Source organism: Apodemus sylvaticus, chromosome 6 (assembly GCF_947179515.1).
Source record: "Apodemus sylvaticus chromosome 6, mApoSyl1.1, whole genome shotgun sequence".
NCBI classification, from domain to species: domain Eukaryota; kingdom Metazoa; phylum Chordata; class Mammalia; order Rodentia; family Muridae; genus Apodemus; species Apodemus sylvaticus.
The window spans coordinates 10,840,861-10,864,715 of NC_067477.1; the positions used below are offsets into that span (position 1 = coordinate 10,840,861).

Sequence of the window (23,855 nt, forward strand, 5' to 3'; positions counted from 1 at the left end):
CTGGCTTTGAGTCTTGTGTTCTGGATGTAGGACAGCTGCACAAAGTAAGGCCAGAGCCCGCTCAGAATATGTTTTAATCATACACTTTATATACAAATTATTGTACAGTCATTTTAATAAAGTGAAATAGTAAGTGAAAGTAGAAAACAGAAGGCTGATGCCTTCCTTCCCTTAGAGACGTAGGGAAAGGACGTTCAGTCGTGGTTAGTGACACACAGGCTAAGGCATTGTGAATGGGCTGTTGAGAACGGAAGGCCTGAGTGGTCCCCACCGAGTTTGTTCCTGTGGGAACAGAGCCAGAAGTCTCTAACGAACTGAAGTTTAGAGAAACCTGGTTTAGCAGCTCTGTAGTGCAGCTTCCCCCAACCCTATGGAAGTGCCAACAACACACTACGACGGAAGCTCTTAAAGCAGGAATCAGCGGTGTACATATTGCACTAGGTCAGTGAATACTCTGCCTCCAGACACTAGGATTGCATTTCCAGGCACACACAGGGAAGAGCCCCAGGTGCACAGGCAGGGGCAGCTTGGACTTGAACCCGACATGCTCCGAGCTCGGTTCCCGTGCAGTTACTGGTCTCGTGATTCATAGAGGAGCTTGGTAGCCTGTGGAACACCATAAAACACGATTGGCTCTGTGCCTATGTGCCGTGCGGCAGTTGTGTATGAGCTGAGCCTCCCCGACCCCACCATACCTTGTGCATGGCTGCCAGCCACGCTGCTGCCTGCCTCTTGCTGCCACTTGAGTCCTCTCCAGACATCAGCCTCAGCTGTGTTGCAGCCTCTGCCCCTGGCACCATGTACTGCAGGAGCATGCCGGTGGCTCGGGTGCTGCCTGCTGTGAAGGGAGGTGAGTGTCATGTGTGCGGCTCAGGACGCAGCCTTTGTTAGAGACATGCAGAGACGCCATGTGCAGAGACTGGAGGGGTATACACTCAGCTTGAGGGCCCCGGGGGCAGGATAAACGGATGTGTGACATAGGACTGCTCCCCAACAGTCCACAAACTGCCGGGCCATGCTCCTTCCTACCTTCCGAGGGCCAGCACACAGACAGACGGACAGACATACAGAACGAGCAGTGGAAGCACAGAAACTGCTTTAGGAATGGCCTGACCACCAGAAGATAAGCCAAGCAGACAGTTACATCCAACCCGGCTTCACAGCCAGAGATTGGCGCCTGCAGCCGAGCAGCCTGCTAACGCAGAGGTGAGGCCACTGCCCTGTCACGCACCGTTCTTCCAGGACTCTTGGCATCCCCCGGGTGCGGCAAGAGGCCAAGTCCCAGCTCCATCTCTGGGCTCTGACAAGCTGCTCTTTAATTTATGAGCTGCTTCAGGTCTGTCAGTGCAGCCTCACGTGATTGCTAACCTCCTCATGGAGACCAGAAGGAAAATCTTTTGGGAAATAGCCTCCCTTTAATCAGACATTAATTCTAAAATCAAAGCAGTCTGAGTCCCACTGGCTAGTGGACTGAGTATGCAGACCATAGCCAGGAAGAGGCCTGACTGCCTTGTCTGCAAAACCTCCGGCTGGGGGTGGGGGTGGGGGTGGAGGTGGGCTTTACCCAGAGAGGCTTTCTGCTCTATAGTTCAAACGCTTCAAAATCCACCTGAAGGCCTGTGGCTGAGCCGCCTGACCCAAGCTGTCACACAGCTTCCTGTCTGGGCTATGTACCACCAGGTCTTGTACATAAATGTGCACTGCAACGTGGTCATGGCCACTGTTGGCTGTGGCTGTTCTGTGCTCTGTGTAGCCATAAAAATTTACCTCCCCAATGGGGGCTAGAGCGATGATTCTGTAGTTAAGAGTACTGACTGCTTTTACATAGGACCTAGGTTCATTTCCCACCTACAAATGATGGCTTACAGCCATTTATAACTTCAAGTCTAGGGGAGCTGGAACACGGTCCTGAGGCACTGGCATGTGCACGGTACGTGTACACACATGCAGATATTCTTGACCTTTAGGCTCCCCAGGGGGCGGGCTGTCCCGGAAGAGGCCGGGGAGTTGAACATCTGGCTCGAGGGGATCTCCCCTCAGCTTAGCTTAAGGCCCCGTGACCTCAAGTACCTCCCTCCCTGCTGCTGCGTTCTGTCAGCTGGGCCTCTAGTGACAGACGGAGGAGCCGGGAGGCAGGGACCCCGGAGGCCAGTGAGTGAGCTAAGCTACTGGGCAGTGATGAAGCCCACTCTGGGCCGATTCTGCCAGCTGCCAGCCCTGCATAACTTCCTCCGGAAGAGCCGAGCACACTGTCCTCAGGACACTGACTTGGGCTTTAAAGGCTCCTACACTGAACCTAGTATCCCTTGTAATCAGAGGTGACCCCAAGTTTCAGAATACACCCCAAGAGTTCTGTAGAAGCAAAGGGGCCAGAGGAGGAGCAGGCATTGGCAGCATGCTGGGAGGACTGGCCAGGGAGGACGGAGGCTGACCTTCAGAGGCAGGCAGGCTCCCCAGGAGGCTGGTGTAAGTGTCAATGTCTTTTTCTACTTGAAGGTAGGCGGGCAGTGCAAAGAAGAAACAACCAAGAGTCAGTCAGGAAATGAAAAGTCAGATGCGTTAGGCCAGATGTGCAAGTTCAGAATGTGCGATGCGTGGTTCGGCTGACGGAGTCGGGCTGAGCTAAGAGCACTGAGCTCACCAAGGAGTGAGGCGGGCGGGGCCTGGGCTGCACAGGCGCCTGCAGGGGAGGCAGTGTGAGCAGACCCGCAGCAGGCTCCTGAGGAGCCGCTGCCTCTGCACACCTCGTCTGGAACCTCAGACAGCGTCACAGGAAATCATGGACAGCAGGCAGCTCTCCTCATCTCCTCTCCACTCACCTGGTGGGCTCTAAAGTTACTGACTTTCACAAGCCATCTTGGGACCAAGCGCAGTACCTCCTGGTGCCCACATAGGTACTAGACCGCTCCCTCCTGCTCAGGAAAGGCATGTACCTCCAGGAGTGAAGCCTTCTGTGAGAATCTGGACAGTACAGACATGTGCAATCTCGATTTCAAGATGACTGTCTCCATCCAGAACCAAGCATCTGTAACAAAAAAAAGGAAGACTCGTAAGACTGAGGCCTGAAGCTTATGCCAGCACTGGCCGGGGCTGGGGGACAGCTGCTCTTACCTCTGGTTGTTGGAAAGGCGGCAAACCATGGCCTCAGGCTTCTCCAAGTCCCCAAAAGTAACGAGGAAGGGAGCTCCTTGGAAAACAAAACCAAAGCACATATGACACACTGCTTCCCCTGACGGCCACCAGACAGACCCACACTTAGGACAGAAAGCTCTCCTGCACTACCACACGGGAAAAGACAGGCTGATACAAATGACAGCTTTGTGTCAGGGCCCCTTTGGTTAGGCAAGAGGGCCTTGCTCGGAGACCGGAGAGGCTCAGGGGTTAAGAGCAGGGTTCTCTCAAAGGACCCGGAATCAATACCCAGCACACACTGTGCTCAGATCTGCCTGGAACTCCAGTTCCAGGGGAACGGACGTCCTTTTCTGACCTCAGTAGACACGAGGCAGGCCCATGGTGCACAGACATAATGTAGGAAAATTACCCATCCACAGAAAGGCGTCGCTACACATACAAAGCTGGGAATTTTGTTACAACCTTTAAAGAAGGCAAGGAGGTGAGGAATTCAAGTCCCAGACCAAACAACAGTAACCCTACTCTAGAGCAAAGCGGACAAGACCTAAGTGACACAGGGGCTGGCCCTCGCCTGCGGAGTGAATACAGGCCTACATCAGAGGGGCAGCGCAGCTTGGCAGTGCGGTGGGAGGCAGCTCCCTCCCAGAACTCTCCCTAGGTTCCTTATGGTTCAGAATCAGCTTCTGCACCTGCTACAGCTTGTCTCCAGGCCTCTCCTCTTAGGGCCATAGTCACACAAACCTGACTTCTAGTGACAGCCTTGCATCTGGGGACAGTACTGCTAGTCTAAGCTCCCCGTCCATTTGATGGCAGTGCCCAGAGGTCAGACATCCTAGAACATGTCCATCTCTGAAATCAGCTCTGGAGCTGCTTCTAAGTAGGTTCAAAAGAAAGCAGAGGAGGGCGAGACACACCGTCCCGGCGCGGGAAGTCTCAAGTGACAGCAGGTCCACTCGCCATGCTTGCTTACCGCTTAGGAGCACCTTCAGCTGCTTGTCATAAAACTCGGCCTCACGGTGGGACACCAGGGCACAGTCCGCACACTGGCGCACAGGGTCCACGAAGCACATACGCCTAAGTGGCACCTTCTGGCTGCAACACCTGTCGCAGAAGCATTTCCCGCAGCGGCGGCAGTGGTGCTGAGGAGGGGAAAGGTTGGGCAGTAGATAGGACCCCAGAATGCACCTGCACTGTGTGTCACTGAGAACACAGCAGAGCTCTGCCTCACTTGGAAAAATGGACCAGAAGAGCTTCTCTCTGTGGTGGGTGTGTAGGTTGTGCGTACTGCTAGAGACTGACCCCAGAGTCTTACACATCCTAGGTGAGCACTTCAAGCCCTCAACTCCTTGGCCCCCCTGCTGCCCAGCACAGGCTATTAGCCTCCTTGACAGGAGAGCTCAGTACTCTGTGGGGAGCTGGACCAGTGACTGAAGAGGGCATCCAAACAGCCCATAAGATCCAGCTCCTCTCAGGACCTGGGCTTTCCCTAGAAAGCACTCCGTCCGTCTACCAGGCCTAGCCCCACCCCACCCACACCCACCACAGCCTCTGCTTACCTTTCTGGTGATAAAGTCAAACTTGGCATCACACTGCATACATCTTGGACACTAGGAAGGAACACGGCACAGAATTATACTCCAGTTCTGTCACTTGGCTGACAGCTGAGACAGGGTGAAGAGGTACCAGGAAAGGCTGCCGCGAGGCAGAGTGTGGAACAGCAAGGCGGACAGTCTACTGAGCTCGGGGTCTAGCTCAGCGGCCGGGTATGATCGCTCGGGCCGTAGCCCCAGGCTCTCAGGAGGGCAGCTTTAAGGCCTTCAGGAGCCCCACCAGGACCTAGCCTGATTGACCAATGCCAGGATCTGTGGGATGCAGAGGAACAGTTAAACTTTTTTTGCAGCAGAATTCAGATCAGAAAGGCTTTGATTCCTTCAGACTCTGGATGCAGGGGCAGCGCACTCCAGTGCTCCCCTCTACCCTGTCACAGGAGGAGGAGCAGTGCACTCCTGTGCTCCCCTCTACCCTGTCACAGGAGGAGGAGCAGTGCACTCCCGTGCTCCCCTCTACCCTGTCACAGGAGGAGGAGCAGTGCACTCCCGTGCTCCCCTCTACTCTGTCACAGGAGGAGGAGCAGCGCACTCCTGTGCTCCCCTCTACCCTGTCACAGGAGGAGGAGCAGCGCACTCCTGTGCTCCCCTCTACTCTGTCACAGGAGGAGGAGCAGCGCACTCCCGTGCTCCCCTCTACTCTGTCACAGGAGGAGGAGCAGCGCACTCCTGTGCTCCCCTCTACCCTGTTGAGAGCTGGGAAATAAACATGGCACCTCACAGCATGGACCCGCTTTACATGCAGGGGAAAGCACAGGCTCTTCCAGAAGCTGAAGCATCGTGCTGACTCGGAAGGTAACCTGACTGGGCCTGTGAGGAGGAGGCTGGAGCAGAGCACTCCACGTGGCCTGAAATGGCCTGACGAGGCTACTCAGACAGGACACAGAAGGCTCTGAGACTGGCCCTGGGCCAAGGTCTTCTGCGCACATGGATTTGCAGAGGGGCAGGAGAATGGCACCAACTAGGATGGCATGAGAGCCCTGGGGGTCAGGGTGGAGTCGCACAGATCGCCAGTGACCCGGGCTGCTTGCTCTCAGTGCTTGCCTGCCCTCCCCTGCTGCGCTTCCCAACCCAAGTGGGACAGGGTGCTCCACCGGGGTGCTCCACCAAGTCTGCACCATGCTCCATGTGCTCCCACCCCAGGATTCAAGGCCATGCTTCAAGCCCAGCTCAGAGGGGCTGTTTCACAGCGAGACCCACAACAAAAAGTAAGGGTCCTCTCCAGACGACCCAGCGCAATCAAATTCAAGGGACATGTGTGGTGTCTTCAGATCCTCTGGGAACCTCAATTCTGGGGGCACAGCTGGCTACTGCAAGGGTCACCACAACTTTAAAAAGCACATGCTCTCGACAAACCCACGGAGCTGCCAGAGGCGCGGTTCCCTCGAGCTGCTCGCTCCACACTAGAAGTCTGGGTGCTGCAGCAGGCAAGGGCCAGCACTTCCCTTCTCAACTGTGAAACAAGCCTCGCTCACTGGACACAGGGTGAGCATGGCTGAGGGACAGTCTGCACTCATCACGAGGACAGACAGGAGACGACACCTGAAGAAAGGACACAGCAGGGAGCCTGTGCTCAGCCAAGCCGCACTGAGAACTCTGCTCCACTGGTCTTTATTTAAAGCAGTGCTGGTGGAGCTGGAGAGAGGGCTCAGCAGTCAGGAGCGCCAGCTGCATCTACACTCACATGGTGCAGCCCACAACTGCCTCCACTCCAGCTCTAGGGAATGGAGTCCCTCCTCTGGCCCGTGGACACTGGGGCCTGCATGCACATAATTAAAAATAAAAGGGTTTTAAATGCTCATGTTGACCAAGGCTTCACAGTCATACATGGACAGGGCTGTCTGCCCAGGTGCCCATAGGATTTGAGGCCTGTCTAATCTCCACTGCTGGAGTGAGTACCCAGCAGCCCCGGGACTCCTGGCTTGTTGTGAGCGCATCACTACACCTTGGAAGGACTAGCCGAGGCCTCCAGTCCTGAGGAATGGTTGGTTACAGCACTTCTTCCCAGATGTCCCGGGCGACAGTGCTACCTGACGAACCTCCCTGCTCAGCCGATGGCCATTGCTGACTCCGCTGTCTGCGGTGCCCAGCTGGAGTGACACCGGTGATTCTCATAGCACAGAATATCTGGTGACATAGGACAGCCAACTCCAAAGGCACACAACTCCCAGGTGAGGGGAAGGGTCTGCTCTGAGCTGGCTTCCTGCATGCTCTGGGAGGAGGGGAAGTGTGTGGGACGACACAGTGTGTGGGAAGCTTCCCGCAGTGTCCTGCTCTCTCCCAGATGGTGCTTACACCCGGCTCTGGAGGAGTAATTCCAGCCAGAAACAGTGCAAATCCATGGAAGGAGGCTTTTCCCACGAGAATGAAGTCACGGATGTGACTATGACAGACCTGTTCTAAGCCCCATGCCCTGCCGCTCCCAGCAGTAGAGGTTCCAGTGAGGTTGAGCACGCCTTCTGTGTGGAGGTCATGGGTACTTCAGATATCTTAGATATCCAGAGATGGGAGAAGAAATGGCCGTTAACAGGCTGAGCGGTGGTGGCGGTGGCACAAACCTTCAACCTCAGTACTCAAGGGACAAAGGCTGGCAGATCTGTGTGGGTTTGAGACCAGCCTGGTCTACAAATGAATTTCAGTATAGCCAGGCCTATATACTGTAAACCTGTCTCCAAAAAGTAAAATAAAATAAAATAAAATAAAATAAAATAAAGGGAAGGTATATTAAGGCCTGGAGAAATGGCTCACTGGCCTGCTCTAAAAAAATTCTAGAAAAAAAGATGAATGGGTCATATTTTGACCGAGAGCTCTTTTACCGAGTTGTAATGGTTCTTCCAGACCTCAGCACTGATGGAGGGCCGGACAGCTTGGTGCGCTTGGCATCAGAATAGGACACCTGCCAGCGCAGGCTGGCCTTCCGTCAGGGCAACAGAGTGAGGTGCAGACCATGGAATCCACTAGGCCCCTTCTGTAGCACGGCCCACACAGAATAGAACCTCACCCCGAGTATGTGCTCACCAGACACCATGGACTCACAGGCCCTCGCCACCTACACATGTGCTGGAGGAGGCTCTTCATTCTCCCCACACCAGTTAGGTCCTCCTCACCCCACGGTGAGCCTGGCCAATTTCTGCCCTCAGCCTTGTCACAGAGAAGGCTCAGAACATGGGACCATCATCTGAGAGCCTGCAGCAACTCCCTCAAGCCCTGCCCTTCAGACCATGTGCCCCGCACTAGGCTAGTGCACGTATGCGCCACAACCACACAAGCGGACGCGCTACTTAGAGGAAATTGCTATCTGACGAAGCCCACTTTCTCAGCTACTCCAAGAGGCTAACAGCACCGAGCCTCTGCAGGCGCCGGAGAGGAGTCCTTGGGGCCATGCTCGATGTCCCTCACTGTGGGAGAGCAGGGACCCCCTGGGGCATCACTGCAGCAAGGACAGAGATACTCAGACTTTCAGCCCGGGGGAGCTCTGTGGGAACACGCTCGGAGCCACGCAGCTGCTAGGTTTCCTAGCTCCTGGCCAGCATGTGTCTCCTGGCTGCTCACGCTGGTTTCTGGACCTGGAGTCCCCGCCTCACCCATCCCAGTCTGGAAGTGCCCAGAGGCCAGTGGGTAGCTCTCGGCCGCCACTGCCCTCGGATTCTTGTCAGTTCACAAGCACTCCACACTTTGAACAGTAGCAGGACAGCGCCTTCCTTGACTCAGATGTCCATCACAAAAGCTTCACAGTGGTCACAGTGCCACCAGTTCTGTGAGAGTAGCTGTTTTATAGTCCCTAGGCCACCCTGGCGCAGCCATGACAGGAGAGTTCTGGCTTAGAACACAGGACACACATGACCTTCAGAGAACAACTTCACATGGGCACGCGTGGTGCAGGGCTGTGTCCAGAAGTAAAGTGTGTGTGGACACCACTGTGTGTGTGTGAGGGAAGCTCTCTCGATGGCCTACAGTCTGCCAGGCAGGGCAGGCTGGCTGGTCAGCAAGTCCCAGGAATTTGCCCATCTCTGGCCTCCTCGTGTGGGGAACCAAGAGTGTATTCGCCACACCCACATCCCCCCACATACACGCTGTAGTGGGATATTTAGGACCTACTGCGACACACTTATTGCTGAGTGAGCAAAGTCCTGGCCTGAGAGGCAGTGTCAGGCACTGCGCTCTCCCACTTCCTGTCGCTCCTGGCAGCCCTGCTGAGCTGCCCGGCCAGCTCAGACTCCTGCACCACCCCTGGTCCACCATCCTGGTTCTTGTATAGGTACACCACCACCCACAGCCCCTCCCAGAATCCTAGTTCCTACCTCACAAACCACCCTCGTCTGGTGCTAGGAACCAAGGGATACCTTAGGTCTCTGCCATCCTCTCTGCAGAGATCTCTGTCCTGTCCTCTTCCATGACTGGACTGTGGAAGGTGGAAATGGCTGTTTAGTTTTCATTCTCTACCACCACTTTGTCTTTTTTTGAAAAAATAAAGGAGGTGGAGCCCGGCCCGGGGAAGCAGAGGCAGTGTTATCTCCGACTTCCAGGCCAGCCAGGTCCCCAGGAAGGAACGGACCCTCAGCCTCAAAAGCTGCCCTCCAAATTGCGCACCTGTGGGGTGGCACATGCACACCTACAGGTGTGGTGGCTTGAATAGGCGTGGCTCCATAGACTCATGAGTGTGAATGCTTGACAGGGAGCGGCACTATTAGGTGTGGCCTTGTTGGAGGAACTGTGTCACTGTGGGGTGGGCTCTGAGGTCCATGCTCCAGCTACACTCAGTGGCCCCCAGTCTTATTCTGCTGCCTGTGGAGCAAGCTGCGGAACTCTCAGTCCTTCTGCACCACGCTCCCCACCAGGGTGACAATGAACCTCTGAAACTGTAAGCCAGCCCCAGTTAAACGTTGTCCTTTATAAAAATAGCCTTGGTCATGGAGTCTTCACAGCAATGGAAACCCTAAGATGACAGGCATATGTACATTGTAATATATTTTACACGATTAAATAAGTAAATAAATAAGTAAATAAATAAATAAATAAAAAAAACTTAAGAAGCCAGGCACAGCCACATGCACCTGAGAGCCTGTCAGAGACAAGACAGCAGGTAACTGAAGGAGGTACCCTAAAGGCTGCATCCACTCACACAGGCACACACACCCCAACAGCGACCATTTATTAATTAACAGGAGGGTCACAAGCAGTTCAGGAGCTAAAGAGGAGGCCTGGCAGTTCCAGTTCCGAGTGCATGCTGCTCCTGCAGAGGACCTGGGTTCAGTACCCAGCACGTCCACAAGGGCTCAGAGCTCCAGCTCTAGGGACCCACCAGCCTCGTCTGACCTCTGAAGGCACCAAGCATGCATGTGGTACAGACAGACATGCAGGAAAACAGTCATACATTAAAAAGGAAAGAAAAAAGTTCAAAGGAGAAGACAGAGAGAGAGAGCGCGCACGCGCGCGCTCACACACACACACACAGGAGATGAGGAAGGAATGGCCGCCTTTGTTGAGGCCGGAGGCAAGCTGGCTCTGCAGGCTCTGGAGAGGTGACAGGGCAGTTCTACCTCAGCAGTTCCACTGTTATCAGCTCTGCACTTTACAACTGTGAAAACTACAGTCTGGAAGTGGAGCGGAACCTCGTCCCGCCGTGGGAGGGAAGCCTCTCACAGGCCGCTGGGTCCAGAGCAAGAACACTCCGCTCCTGCAGCCTTCCGAAGAGCACAAGGCGACCTTTACACTGCGATCCTAAGACCTGTGAAATCCCAGCCTTTCCCAGTCAGACCGATTGCCCTTCCCCCAGGACCAACTGAGAGCGCATGCACCCCCCCAACCCCACCCCGGGGCTCAGCACCAGGCCAGGTTTGGCAGGCACTCCAAATCCCCATTCTTCTCCCCATAAAGAACTTGCTGAACAGGGTTCTCAAACACCAAGTCGCGCTCAGGCCTGATTCCTGACTGGACTGTAGAGTGGCCGATCTCCCTCCGTCAGGCCCTGGGCTACCCCTTCTCCACCCTACCTTCTGTGGGAGTCTGCCACCTATGCGTGTCCAAGCATCTCTCCAGCCCTGGTCACCCTGCAAAGCCCAGCCCATTTTTCTGTGACCCTGAGACTCACAGAGCTGGTGCCCTTCTCTCTGGCACGCACTCATCAGAGCAACTTCTCTGCACCTCGGCACAGACGTGGAGTTCTGTCAAGCTATGCAGACTTATGGGGATGGACCATGAACACTGTCCATTTTATAGTTTTACATACAGATTTCATCTACCTTACAGGCTCCCTGTAGAACAGGAAGAGCGTGGGGAGCTCCTCGAGAGCCGCCCTGGGACAGGGACCGCTCTGCCAGGAGCCTCCCTCCCTCCCTCCCCACTGGCCTCCTCTTCCTGCCCCGCATGTGCCCCTTATTCCAATCTAGGCATTACTGGGCTTTCCGGGAAACAGTTCTGTCTGTCCAGCTCTGAAACGCATCCACAAGAAGCAGTTTATTCTGCTAAGCCACCTCCCCAACACCCACTCTGTGTTTTGAGACTGCAGTGTAGCCCAGGCTGGCCATAAACTCTCTATTATAAACTCTTAGCCTTCCAGGGACTAGAGTCCAGGCTGTATTCCAACAAACACACACACACACACCCTTTTTAGTCTTTTTAAGACAGGGTCTCAGGCTGGAGAGATGGCTCAGCAGTTAAGAGCACTGACTGCTCTTCCGAAGGTCCTGAGTTCAAATCCCAGGAACCACATGGTGGCTCACAACCATCCATAATGAGATCTGATGCCCTCTTCTGGAGTGTCTGAAGACAGCTATAGTGTACTTACATAATAATAATAAATAAATCTTAAAAAAAAAAAAAGACAGGGTTTCAATTGTGTAGCCCTGGCTGGCCTGGAACCCAGTGCCCTGGACTCAGACACCTACCTCCACCAGATCACAGGAATGATCACGTTTGCCCATTCCTAAGCCCACCCCCTTCAGGGCGGTTAAGAGCACTCGGATGTCCTCAGCTATCTCTGCATACAGGAGGAACTGTGCGCTCAGACTAAGTGTAAGGGTAAAGTGCAAACTGAAGGGACAACCAGGAGGACAGGGACAGCTCAGAGACACACCTAGCATAGCCAGGCGTCGTCTGGGCCTCCAGAGGACAGGGATGAGCCTTCTCTTTCAGGGCTCTCAGGAACTCCAGAGTTGGGCCGGGGAGTGGCAGGACAAGGGCAGCCAGCTCTTGCTACAAGCCTCTGGCGGCACGGGGGCTCTCCAGTCCCCCCAGTCGCACTGTCTTAAGAATGCGGAGCTCACTCTAAGAAGCTGCTGGGCCCCACCCACCTGTGGAAGAGATCCCAAGGGGAAAGAAGAGCAGCTGCTTAGAATTCCAAGCAGCAACTCTAAACATCTGGGAGGAAGCCAGGTGTGGGGAAGCACATCTTTAACTCACGGGGCTGACGGACAGGTTCCAGGACATGGCAACCGCGTGCGGTAGTGCATGCCTAGCACTCAGGCAGATGCGGGCACACCTCAAGAGTTCTAGGCCAGCCTGGTCTCTGTAGTGAGTTCCAGAAAGGCCAGGACTATATAGTGAGGACCCGCCTTAAGGAAGGGGGTGGGGGGGAGAGAAACGTACGGATGAATTTACGCGAACGATTAAGATAGCTCACCGAGTAAAGGCACGTGCTGCCACACCTGAGACCTGAAGTCCGTCCCTGAGACCCAGATGGTTTAAGAAAACTATCTTCTACAAATTATCTACACACTAGCGAAGTAACATTGGGGACAAAGGCACATACGCACATGAATAAATGAGAAGTTTTCTTAAAGTCTGTCCAAGTCACCAGTACTTACACTGGTGTCTTTTAAACATATTTAATTTGCTCTGAAATAAAATCGCATGGAATGCGTGAAGTGCTCCCATTTTCCACCCAAATGGCCAAGCTTTGCAGAGTTTAGAACTCCAAAAACTGCAAACTCCTTGGCCCCGTTCCTCCGTGGGCAAGTGGAGGCGGACTCCCTCACCCTCGCCCCACGGACACACTCCAGTCCCAAACCCGCGCACGGCCCACTGGTGAGCCGCTCCACCGCTCCCCCTCCGGCCTCCCCCGGGCTCTGCACCGCGCAGCCAATGACCGCCAAGGAATGGAAAACGCCCCACAGCGCGCGCAGAAGGGACAGTGGGAACGCCCGGAGGGGAGCTGCGGCCGAGCGCCCCGAGGGCAGAGGCGGGAGACGCCCCGGCTCCGGCTGGGGACCCGGGGACTAGGACGCACCTCCTTGTCCGGAACCCACTGCGGCTCCTCCAAGCCGAAAGGGCTTCCGAAGGCGCGGTGCTCCGGCACCATGCGCAGGCCACTTGGCGAGCGCACAAGCTTCTTGGCATCCCGACGCGCGGCCACCCCCGAGGACATGTCTCCTCCTGAGCCCCTCACGCCACCAACCGCGCTGAGCCCAAACAGGGCACCACCCCGCCCTGCCCGCCCAGCACGTTGACAGCCCCAAAGCCCAATCCGCAGCCACAGCTCGTAATACGAGCCAATCGGAGTGTAGTATCCGCCCCAGAGCTGCCCTTCTCCAATCCGCGCAAGGTCCCCGCCCCTACGGCCGACCACCAATCGGCGACAAAGACCAGGGGGCACCCTCGCCCCTCTAGGGAGATTGTGACTTCGGATTGGCCAATTAATAAGCCACGTAGCCGCCTCTTCGTTTCTTCTGGGTGGAGCAGACTCGGACTCGGGCCTCTCATTGGAAGAGAAGACTGAGATGGGCGTGGCTTCCGGAGCGGGAGGAGCAAGCGGGAGAATTGCTGAGCCGCTGATCCCGGAGGTGAGCTACTTGGTCGCGAGTGGGGTGGGACGTGGGGTGGAGGCAGAGGGCAGAGGACACCGTGGGTTTAACAGTCCTGCCTCAGCCTTTCTTGTACTAATACAGATGGGAGCCACCGCGCACATCCTCTAGTTTCTTTGGGTAATTGGCCAAATCAACTACCCAGGAGCTTTGCTCGCTCTCTGTCACAATTGGACACACTCTAGCCCAATTGGAGGGATGGGCTAGTGTAAACCGACTTCTCCAGAACAGGTTCGCAGTGCTGAAGTTGAAGTTGCTCAGTGGCACTTTGTAAAGCAAGGTTAGCTGCCTGGAAGCCTTGGCAGTTGCCGGTGCACGGATAGATCCCACCCCCGTCTATCTGTCCAGCCTCCACCAAGCCCTGTGATTGCTCTGGTTCACACCACTGGACGGGGTAGCTGATGGCTTGGGGGACCTTTGGTTTCTGGGGCCACAGCTTTGTCTTCTCAGCAGAAAGCATGTTCTCGAGCCAGCTTTCCTCCTGCCCTGTGGGGTGTGTGTGTGTGTGTTGTATATACATACGTGTATGTCTGTTTGCATCTGTACTGATGTGTGTGTGCGCAGGTGTGGAAGCCAGATTGTCTGCCTGACATGTATTGCGCCATCACTCACCCTATGAACCCAAAGTTCACAGATTCAGCCTGTCAGCCTGCTGTGAGGAACCCATCTCTGCCTTCTGACTGCTGGGATTACTCGCCGTCCCCATACCTGCCCAGCACCCGATCTCACGTCCTCGGGCTCCTCACACTTGGCACTGCCAGCCTGAGCCACCCCACCCCATCCTCAGTGCCTCTTGGCCCTGTCACTTGAACCCATTGCAGTGTACTGTAGGACACATCCTTCCTCACACTGGACTGGCCCTAACATGGGCAGCCCAGAGGAGCTGAGGCCTGGCGCTGTCCTCTCCAGGCCCCTTTCTGGGAGGGGTTCTCTGTGCTTTCTGGTGAGGTGGAGCCCTGCCTCCTCTGTTGTTCTCTGACGAGGTTCAGTTTCCCCCACCATCCTTCAAAAATCCCAAACTCACAAAAAGTTGGGGAATGCTGAGCGAGGCCCATCTATACCCCTTATCAGAGCAGCCGGGGGCAGCTAGCTTTCTTCTCCCGCTCGCAGCGGAGCCTCGGGCACTGTCACCTCCAGGATGTCAGGGACAGCTAAATTAATTCTGTGCCAACATCTGAGTGAGCCTAGACTTCCAGACTGCCTAGGCCTTCCTAGAGTGGATGGTGCAGACGGACGCGGCCTTGGCTTTCACGGATGTGTTCCCAAGACAGAGCCCCCTGTCCTTGGTGCTCAGTGGGACACCTGACCACACTATCACTTCAGATTGCCCTGTGTGTCACTTTCTTTTTTGGTTTTGTTTGTTGGTTGGTTGGGGGGTTTTTGGGGTTACTTGTTTGTTTGGTTGGTTTTTGGTTTTGGGGTTTTTTTTTTTGTTTGTTTGTTTTGTTTTTTTGAGACAGGGTTTCTCTGTGTAGCCCTGGCTGTCCTGGAACTCACTCTGTAGACCAGGCTGGCTCCCAACTCAGAAATCCGACTGCCTCTGCTTCCCGAGTGCTGGGATTACAGGCGTGCACCACCTGCCCAGCCTGTGTATCGGTCTCCCACGTACTCCCTCCCACAGCCAGTCTGAGGGACACAAGCACGTGGAGTTTGTTTCCATCGCCGTGTCCCGTCAGCTCTGCATGCTCCTGGTGACCCCGCTGAGGAAATGGACCTGGATCAGCTGGACCTGAACCCCAGAATTACCGCTGCAATTAAAAAGGGTATGTTGTGTGACGTAAGTAACAGCACACATGCACTCTGAGTAAAACAAGCTGTGGTCTGCACACCGCCTCCTCTGCCCTCGGCTTCTCTCCCTTTCAAAGCGGGGTTGGTCAGCCTCGGAGGGGACACCTTTTGCACTTGAGTTCCTGGGGGCTGTGGCTGCTGAGGGTGAGCTGCCCAGCTCCTGTGTTCATAGCAGTTCTTTCTACCTCTGTGTGAACTGGTTTGATATATCTGCAATGTATTTTTTTTTCTTTTTCATTTTTCTTTCCTTTTAATTGTAACAGGGTCTCACTGTGTAGCCCTGGCTGGCCTGGTATTTGCTGTGTAGCCCAGCCTGGTCTTGAACTCACAGAGCGCCTCCTGCCTCCATCTCCCAGTGCTGGGACCAATAATTTCTTTTGCTAACTGGTTTGAAAGTAAAAAGTAAATCCAAGCCCAGAACTGGTTTCTTTACTCTGCTCCCCAAGCAGCAGGCCCTCGGTTGTCACTGCATGTGGCCCATCACTTCCTGCCCGTCCTGGCTTGGATCCTGAGTCTGCTCTCCGTCAGCCTCTGAGACTTCCCTAGCCTGGCTTGGGGACTCAGAGTTGATTCTCCCTTGGCCCTCTCTCTGTCTATCATTGTCAGTCAATTCCAGGGCTTTGTGCAGCAGGCAGTCTCAGGTCACACCCCCAACTCCACATTCATGCTTTTTTTAATACATGTTTTTAAAATAAAGGGTCTTGCTATGTAGCCTAAACTGGCCTTGAATCCTGGGTGCAAGTGACCCTCCTGTCTCAGCCTTCCAAGTAGCTGGGACTGTGGACAAAGGGTGGGACAATGTGACAGTCACATCCTCATAGCACCCAGGATTCTCTCTCTGGCTCCTGCTGCTGCTGCTGCTGACAGGAGAGCCAGGTTACGAGAGTGCAGCAGCAGCAGCAGGACCCTCCCTCCCTTCCCTCTCCACCCACCAGTCACACTCCCCAAGATTTTCTGGGCAAATCCAGAACTGGTGTCCCAGATCTGGAGACCCAGCTCCGTCCCCACCTCCCACCCTGACTTGCTGTGGTCTATCTGTGACTTCAGGCAGACTGAAGTCTGTAAAGGAGGTTCTGCGCTACTCGGAACCAGATCTGCAGCGGCTCACCAGCCTGCCCAGCCGCGATGTGCAGCGCCTGCTGAGAGCAGCCTCTCTACACCTTCGGGGAAGCCGCGTCCTTACAGGTGGGCAGGAAAGCGCCTGGGCCAGCGGCTGGGGTGCTTGGGCACAGGTCTGGGTGGACATCGTGCTCTGCAGGCTCCAGACTTCTGGGGAACGATTTCACAGCAGTCGGCCGAGCACACCTCTAATCTCCCCTAGGATAGTAGCCCAGGGACTTGTCCAGGGCCCACAAAGAAGAGCCCATACTGCAGAGCGCTAAGCAGTAGGCTCTCATGGCCTTAGCTTCTCTACAAAGCCCTCCTGGAGCACCTGCCCTCACAGTAGAGGACAAAGTTAGGTCCCAAAGGTGTGCTGGGAACAGCAGTGAAAGGTCCTGTCACCTCAGGACATGCTTTCACATGATGGCTTTACCTCACTGACATCTAAGCTGAGGCCCCAACTGCTCAGAACTGTCGCCATCACTGTCACGGGCCAATGCTCATTTTCTCTTCATGCTGAAGCTGTTGAGGACACAGACGCTGAGGAAACCCTGCTTGCTACATTGCCACATCCTGGGGCTTCAGTTTCCTTCTCCCCCTCCCACCAGCCCCGTCTCTCTGATAAAGTCTCTAAGTAGTTCTGATTGTTCCCGCACTCTATGTAGCGCAGGCTGGCCTCAAAGTCATGGAGATGCTTCTGCCTCCCAAGTGCTGGGATTAAATGTGTAGGCCACTACACCTGAACCAAGTTCAGGCTTCTACAGCAGCCTTGCCCACCAGGGAAGGGTGTGTGCCCACCTGGGAAATGTGACAGGGACAGATTCTGACATTTGCATTGTGCTCAGCTGCACAACCAGGTCGCCTGCCTTCTGACCTGTGTGGTGTGTGTGTGTGTGTGTGTGTGTGTGTGTGTGTGTGTTGGCTTTGCCAGTCCTTCACCCATGTTGCATGTGCCAGCATTTACTTGAAGGCCTCAGGCTCCCGGGTCGCGGGCTGTGGACAGGCGCGGGCTGGACTGCTGACACTGCCTGACCCCTCCCCCTGCAGCACTGCATCTGTTCCAGCAGAGGGAGAGCTTCCCTGAGCAGCATCAACGCCTGAGCCTAGGCTGCCCTGTCCTGGATCAGTTCCTGGGTGGAGGCCTGCCCCTGGAGGGCATCACTGGCCTGGCTGGCCGCAGCTCAGCAGGAAAGACCCAGCTGGCGCTACAGCTCTGCCTGGCTGTGCAGTTCCCACGACAGTATGGAGGCCTAGAGGCTGGTGAGTGGCTCCCCTTCCTGAAGGGTAGGGGAAGCAGGATCCGAGGCAGGTGAGCTCTGGCCCTGGCCTGCTCTGGGGGGCTGTGGCTGTCTTCTTCCCAAAGAGTAAGTGGGAGGCAAAGCCACACTAGGCTGTCGGGGGGCAGCAGGAGGGCCCTAGCTACTTACGCTCAGTACCGCACCCCTGCACACAGACAGGCAGGGCAGAGCCCTGCACACAGACAGGTAAGACAGACAGCACGGGCCTGGCCCTTCTCCCCAGGGCCAGTGGTCCGAGCAGTATGTGGATGGTTCTGAGACAGGAGACTGCCTGGGCCTTCTAAGGGCTGATGGTCATTGCTGAAAACAAGCCATGGCCGAGCCAGGTGTGGAGGCCCAAGCCTTTAATCCAGTGCTCAGGGGGCAGAGGCAAGCAGACTGTGAGTTCGAGGTCAGCCTGATCTGCAAGGCAAGTCCAGGACAGCCAGGGCTCTATTATTACACAGAGAAACCCTGTCTCGGAACACAAAACCAAATAAGCCATGGTCTCTACCATTTAAGCCTTGGGTCCTGTGCCCAAGACAGGAAGCAGGTCTGAGTCCTGAGCTCTGCCCAGTTCTGCAGCAGCTGGGCTTCACAACCACTTCCTGTTGGTTTCTGTCACAAAAGCAAGGCCCGAAGACTCCAGTTCCCCTCCTCATCGGTGCTGCCTTGTACAGCAGCTATTCCTGGCAGCGAAGGCAGTGCCGGCGTTCAGCATCCCAGAGGTCTGTAGCAATGTGCTGTTAGCCTCTGACATGTCCTGTCAGGTCACCCCCGGAAGACCCAGAGCCCTTTGCCTACTACCCGCTCTTGCACCTACACAAAGGCACCAGCATCATTGAGTAGACACACAGAGAGGCAGGGGCCTGTGCAGTGTTCTGAATCTGAACCCTGTCCTGCCCAGCCCAGCCCAGCAAGGAACTGGAGAGCAGGGTATTCGGGAACAGGAATGTGTGTACTCAGGTGTCAGGACAGGGCTAGCCTGTGTTCCTAAGGAACCAGCAAGGTAGCCACAGGTACGATACCCAGGTCTAACCTGCTGCCCTTCTGGGGAAATCTTACTAAGGGACAGAAGTAGACAGGCAGGCAGAAGGCCACTTGGCCTGCGCAGCCACGGGTCCATTTCTGTCTCCTGTGCACTCGGGCGCTCTGGCGTCCCAGGGGCTGTCTACATCTGCACGGAAGACGCCTTCCCCAGCAAACGGCTGTGGCAGCTCATTGAGCAGCAGCAGAAGCTGCGGACAGATGTGCCTGAGGAGGTGAGGCGGAAGATCAGGTTCAGCGACCACATCTTCATTGAGCATGCGGCCGATGTGGTGAGTGTCTGCTTGTGCACACAAATGGCCCAGTGGCTCAGCCAGTGTCACCTATGCAGAGACCATGCTCAGCTCAGGGTAAAGTCGGAAGAGGAAGTATCAGACTCCCACAGGGTCATGGAAGTGCTCTTTCTAAACACATAGCAGGAAGTCTGCTGTCCCTGAGGTACCTGTGGCCCAGGCACTCGGGGATTCTGAGTTGATGAATACACTCTCCAACACGGGGAATTAAAGCAATAGCTGGTCAAACTGGGCATAATGGCATACACCTTTGATCTCAGCCCTTGGGAGGGAAAGACAGGAAATCTTAGTCTGAGGCCAGCCTAGTCTACATAAATAGTTCCAGGCCAGCCAGGGCTACACAGTGAGGCTCTATCTCAAACAGCAAAAACCTCGCTAGTCACATTCTTGTATAATCTACTTGTCCATCCTATCTTTGAGCCGACATTATTATTCCTTACCTGAAACACAGACCTGACTGGGTCAATCAACCCAAGAAAGAGGTCGGGAAGGGAAGTCATAAACAGACAGCAAAGGTGTCGACACCTCCGGTGGGGACGGACTGACAAGTCACCACAGGCCCTCTCCTGGCTGCTGCTCTCTGTTGACCCTGCCTGAGCCCGGGGCTTACCTGCTACCAGAGGAGAAGCTGGCCAGGCTGGGCTCAGTTCTAGCAGCAGGAAGCAGGGCCATGCCAGGACAGCTGGTCAGTGTAGAGCTCTTGTCTGCAGGGATGGGTGAAAATGGGGATCATTCAAAGTGTGGAGAAGGGATAGTTCCCCAAATATAAATGGCGGGAGCCCCCCACACACCCACCTGGGCTGTCATATGGCTAGGCCAAGAGTGAAGAGCTCTGAGGGGACCACAAGCTGGCTCAGTGACTCCAAAGTGACCTCTGACCCCTACATGCTCACCATGACATGCACGCACTCATATACATGATAAAACATTTTAATTCTTAAAAATTAGTTATGAACAGACTTTCATTCTGATAAACAGTATGGCATATAAACTTTTAATTTTAAAAAATGTACAATAAAAATACATTCTCACACACGATACAGAACTAAACACATGAGGAGTGCCACAACGAGACAGAAGCAGCAGGAGCCAGACGTGGCTGCCCGTGGCCTCCCAGGAAAGGGACAGGGCCAGGTCACCAGCCTGACTGGCTGAGAGTTGCTCTCCAAGACCCTACTAGTGGCGTAGTTGTTAGTGTGTGCTCCACAGCACACGGGCAGGGGAACTAAGTTAGCACTGCGGGCTCCCAGCCCAGGGCCCTCCCAGCCCCACCCTGGCCTTCACGGGGCCAGCTCTGGAGCCGAGCTCAGCAGCAGTGTCACGGTGTGTAAGGCAGAACAGGCCCAGGTCACTGCAAGAGAAAGCTGCAGGTCAGGTCTCCACCTCTGCCCTGGGGTCTGCCCAGCAGTGGGAACAGTCGGTGCCAGGCTCAAGGCCATTGGATATGGACACAGAACCTCCCCTCCCATCCCCTCCCCTCCCCTCCTGTGCACCTGAAGAGCAATGTGGACCACACCTGCTTCCTCCCACCTCTTCCTATCACCCCGAGGTGCCCAGGTCCCAGCTAAGGGGAGGTGCAGACACTCACGTTAGTGCTAGCGTCTTCTAGGCTGCTGCTGTCGTTTTCCACACAAAGAGGCTCTGCGGGGGATGCCCTAGAGAGAAGTACAGGCTGAATTTCACTCCTGGCTGGATGCTGGAATCCTCACAGCAGCCAGTGAGCTGGTGGGCGGCGGGCTACCTGTTACTGCTTGGCCAGCCAAACCTGCCTGAAGACCTTCAACTCAGAAACAGTATGAAGGCCCTGGCTGAAACCTCAAGCCTTATCACCACCCAATTGTAGCCACGTGACCTTCCTCTGACAGCAGCCATCTGCCCTCCCCATGCAAGCCTACCCTGTCACCTGGGCCACTTAAATGCATCTTAAGTCACCCAAGTCCAGTGCCAAACAGGGTGCAGTGGCCCCAAGAAAACCTAGGGCTCCGGGAGTGGGCAGCAGGGGAGATGATCCTGGTGCCATTCCTTCTGTGTCCCCGCTAGCATCTCCAGGGTGCAGCCGATGTAGATGGTGCAGGGTTCTAACTCCTTTACGAGTGGGTGGCACCCGATGCATAGAGCAGACTCCCAGACCACTCCTCCATCCTACCACAGCAGGTCTGGCCTGCCCCATCAGGACAAAGACCTGGAAGGACACACACACACACACACACATTCTATACACGTCCTACTCAAGCATGGCCAAGCAGAGCTGCTCTAGACTACAGCCGTGAGGTGATCATGTCGGCCGTGCAGCCATAGCTGGGTGTAGCTGCAGTGGACTGCCTCCACAGGGCTCAGGGTGAGGGTCCAGGCGCGAGCTTTCACCCCAGGGGGGAGGGGGCAGTCAGGAAAGGCTACAGTCTGGGAGTTCTGCCCATGCGGGGGCCGCTGGAAGGTGACGCATGTCCCCACAGGACACCTTGTTGGAGTGTGTGAGGAAGAAGGTCCCCATCCTGCTGTCGAGAGGCATGGCCCGCCTGGTGGTGGTTGACTCCATTGCAGCCCCATTTCGTTGCGAGTTCCACCTTCAGGCCTCAGCCGCCAGGGCGAGGCACCTGCACTCGCTGGGGGCCACACTTCGCAGACTGAGCAGCACCTTCCAGAGCCCAGTGCTGTGTGTCAACCAGGTAGGTGCAGCTGGCGGGGACCGGAGGGAGGCCCTGGCCCCTGGGGACGGCAGGCGGCTGGGTGGAAGGCAGCTGAGGTGGCTGTGTCACTGACCTTCACTTGCTTTTTTCAGGTGACAGAAATGGTGGAGGACCAAGAGTCTGTGCCCAGTTCACTGGGGTGAGTGTGGGCATCTCGGCATGCTGGACACGGGTGGGGCGGGCTACACAAGCACCAACACTCATTTGTGTCTCAGGGCTTGGGAGGAGCGTCTCTCTCCAGCCCTTGGCATCACCTGGGCTAACCAGCTCCTGATGCAACTGATGGTTGACCGGATCCATGAGGACGATGCTACCGCAGGCTTGCCCAGAAGCCCAGCTCGGACTCTCCGAGTACTTTTCGCCCCCCACCTACCCCTCTCCTCCTGCTGCTACACAGTCAGTGGGGAAGGCATTAGAGGGGTCCCAGGAACGGAGTCCTGCTAACAGTGGGGTCGGCCAGTGGATCAGCCTGACCAGGTCCCAAGAAACCCTGATTCTGATGACTCCTTCCAAAGGACCTATCAGTCATCCGCGCCTGGTGAGCAGCCCAGTTGGTATCTGCTCTCTCCCCTGGGGCTCACCTACTGTTGAACCTTGGGGTTTGGCCTCACACTACTGACTAGAGGATGACGGACCAACAGGCGCTCTGGCAGCCCTGAGGGTGTCTCCTAGGACCCCAGGATGGCAAGACTCAGCTCCTCTCTCTTGTGCTTTTGGCCTGGGATCATCAGCTTGGTGGGACCAACCCTCCTGCAGGACGGTCTTAACTCCCTGACCCCCAGTACACACGCGCGCACACACATATACACACACACACACACACCATTTTGAGGCAGAGTGGAGAAAACGGTCTGAGGAAAGGAGATCGGCCTGGCCCAACTCAGCTGCCTAGGCTAAGCGGCCTTGGGCAACTTAGAAGGACACCAGGAAACAGGTTTGTGTGTTCACTGAGGCCTGGCTAGTGTGCCCAGCAACCCTGGCTCAGCAGTGCATCCAGGCTGGAAGGCATCACAAAGCACCCAACAGGAAGGACTGTGTGCCCGCTCAGCCGGCGGGCAGGCCTCCTGGAAACATGTGCTCTAGACTGAGAATCATCACCTTGTGGACTGGTGGCTCAACAGGAACAACTGTGTGGCCTCTGAAGACAGGGCCATGGTGCTGAAGCCCTGTGCTTCCAGACCTGCCAGGCAGCACAGGCTTCCCCAGCAAATATGCCAAGTGGGCCCTCACCAAGGAGTTCTGTTGTTGCGGTAGTGTCTGACTCCTCGAAGCAGGACATAGTCACTGTCCCCACTCAGACAGGAAACAGTCCACTCATGGTATACACACTGACATCTTCAGGGTGGCCCCATCCTTACGAGCTGTCCTTTCAGAGGTCCTGGGGCCCCTCCCCACTTCTGGCAATCCTGCAGACTAAACCTAGGGCCTTCCGCATGCAAGTGCTCCACCCCGGCGGCCTGCAAGGTCGAGGACACGGACAAGAACAAGGAACACGAGGCTGCTGGGGTGGAGTCAGCTCTGTAAACAACTTCGCTGCAAAGCTGGGGGACTTTAGACCAGGAAATAAAACTTCATTTTTGTAACAAAGTATCAGCACTTCCAAATTATTTTCTAAAGAGATTGTATTGAAAATTCAAAGACAGACACACTCAGAAGACATGCCCAAAGGTTCCTAGGGCCTGGATCCACCAGCCAGGCAGGGCCCTGAAGGGCCACTGAGACGTCAAGAGCATCTCTGAAGACATGGGGATACCTGTGCTCGCTGCAGCCACCAGCTGCCCGGAGTCCTGCCCACCTGCACCACAGGCACAATCAGCTCAGACCAAATGCAGACGAATGTAGGAGAAGAAGCTAGGCGCCCGCGCCCCACAGCTCCATGAGCTGTAAGCACATATCGCTAGACATTACTCAGTATGCATTCCTGTGAACAGACTTTCTCAGGCCAGCAAGAGGGCACGAAGGGGAAAGGGGCTTGCGGCAACCAACAGCAGCCTGGGTTCACTCTCTGGAACTGTGAGGAGAATGGAATGAATGCAGAGGTATCCTGACCTCCACACACGAGCCATGCTCACACACACTCTCACTCACACTCACCCACACATGCTCACACACAAGGAAAGAC

At 55.5% G+C, this 23,855-nt stretch overlaps 3 protein-coding genes across 17 annotated transcripts in view; 1 reads left to right on the top strand and 2 right to left on the bottom strand.

Moving 5' to 3' along the window:
* Positions 1–67: 67 nt before the first annotated feature.
* Positions 68–13,168, bottom strand: Zfyve21 (zinc finger FYVE-type containing 21). Of its 6 annotated transcripts, none has more exons than XM_052184958.1 (8): positions 12,967–13,168; positions 4,689–4,739; positions 4,103–4,271; positions 3,112–3,187; positions 2,934–3,025; positions 2,433–2,486; positions 696–835; positions 68–606 (listed from the first exon to the last, which is right to left on the bottom strand). In XM_052184958.1, exons 1-8 carry the CDS (start codon positions 13,102–13,104, stop codon positions 571–573), a joined length of 756 nt encoding a protein of 251 aa, XP_052040918.1. In that variant the 5' UTR covers positions 13,105–13,168; the 3' UTR covers positions 68–570. The 6 variants fall into 6 exon arrangements, with proteins under 6 accessions (XP_052040918.1, XP_052040915.1, XP_052040916.1 ...); XM_052184955.1 differs by having other exon boundaries at positions 696–838; XM_052184956.1 differs by having other exon boundaries at positions 2,433–2,489.
* A 278-nt stretch (positions 13,169–13,446) lies between these two features.
* Positions 13,447–23,320, top strand: Xrcc3 (X-ray repair cross complementing 3). 3 transcript variants are annotated; one of them, XM_052184951.1, is made up of 8 exons: positions 13,447–13,519; positions 15,162–15,303; positions 16,376–16,513; positions 17,477–17,689; positions 18,871–19,025; positions 21,500–21,712; positions 21,826–21,872; positions 21,949–23,320. In XM_052184951.1, exons 2-8 carry the CDS (start codon positions 15,249–15,251, stop codon positions 22,175–22,177), a joined length of 1,050 nt encoding a protein of 349 aa, XP_052040911.1. In that variant the 5' UTR covers positions 13,447–13,519; positions 15,162–15,248; the 3' UTR covers positions 22,178–23,320. The 3 variants fall into 3 exon arrangements, with proteins under 3 accessions (XP_052040911.1, XP_052040912.1, XP_052040913.1); XM_052184952.1 differs by having other exon boundaries at positions 13,470–13,519; positions 14,168–15,303; XM_052184953.1 differs by lacking the exon at positions 13,447–13,519 and having other exon boundaries at positions 13,527–15,303; positions 18,895–19,025.
* Positions 20,020–23,855, bottom strand: part of Klc1 (kinesin light chain 1) — a 46,838-nt gene continuing 43,002 nt past the window's right edge. For all 8 annotated transcript variants that reach the window (XR_007978268.1, XM_052184939.1, XM_052184937.1 and 5 more), the window contains 2 exons: positions 20,635–20,701; positions 20,020–20,397 (listed from right to left, as the gene is read on the bottom strand). Coding sequence is in view for 7 of the 8 variants with exons in the window: in XM_052184939.1 (XP_052040899.1) it covers positions 20,395–20,397; positions 20,635–20,701 (70 nt within the window). In the remaining variant the exon portion in view is untranslated. The remainder of the gene's footprint in view (positions 20,398–20,634; positions 20,702–23,855) is intronic.

Coding starts and splice junctions, on each gene's coding strand:
- Zfyve21 (XM_052184954.1), bottom strand. CDS start 13,104: ATGTCCTCGGGGGTGGCCGCGCGTCGGGATGCCAAGAAGCTTGTGCGC. Junction 4,272..4,688: donor TTGACTTTATCACCAGAAAG/GTAAGCAGAGGC, acceptor TCCCCTCCTCAG/CACCACTGCCGCCGCTGCGG. Junction 2,490..2,933: donor AGAAGGCTTCACTCCTGGAG/GTACATGCCTTT, acceptor CCTACCTTCAAG/TAGAAAAAGACATTGACACT.
- Xrcc3 (XM_052184951.1), top strand. CDS start 15,249: ATGGACCTGGATCAGCTGGACCTGAACCCCAGAATTACCGCTGCAATT. Junction 15,304..16,375: donor TACCGCTGCAATTAAAAAGG/GTATGTTGTGTG, acceptor CTGTGACTTCAG/GCAGACTGAAGTCTGTAAAG. Junction 21,713..21,825: donor CAGTGCTGTGTGTCAACCAG/GTAGGTGCAGCT, acceptor TGCTTTTTTCAG/GTGACAGAAATGGTGGAGGA.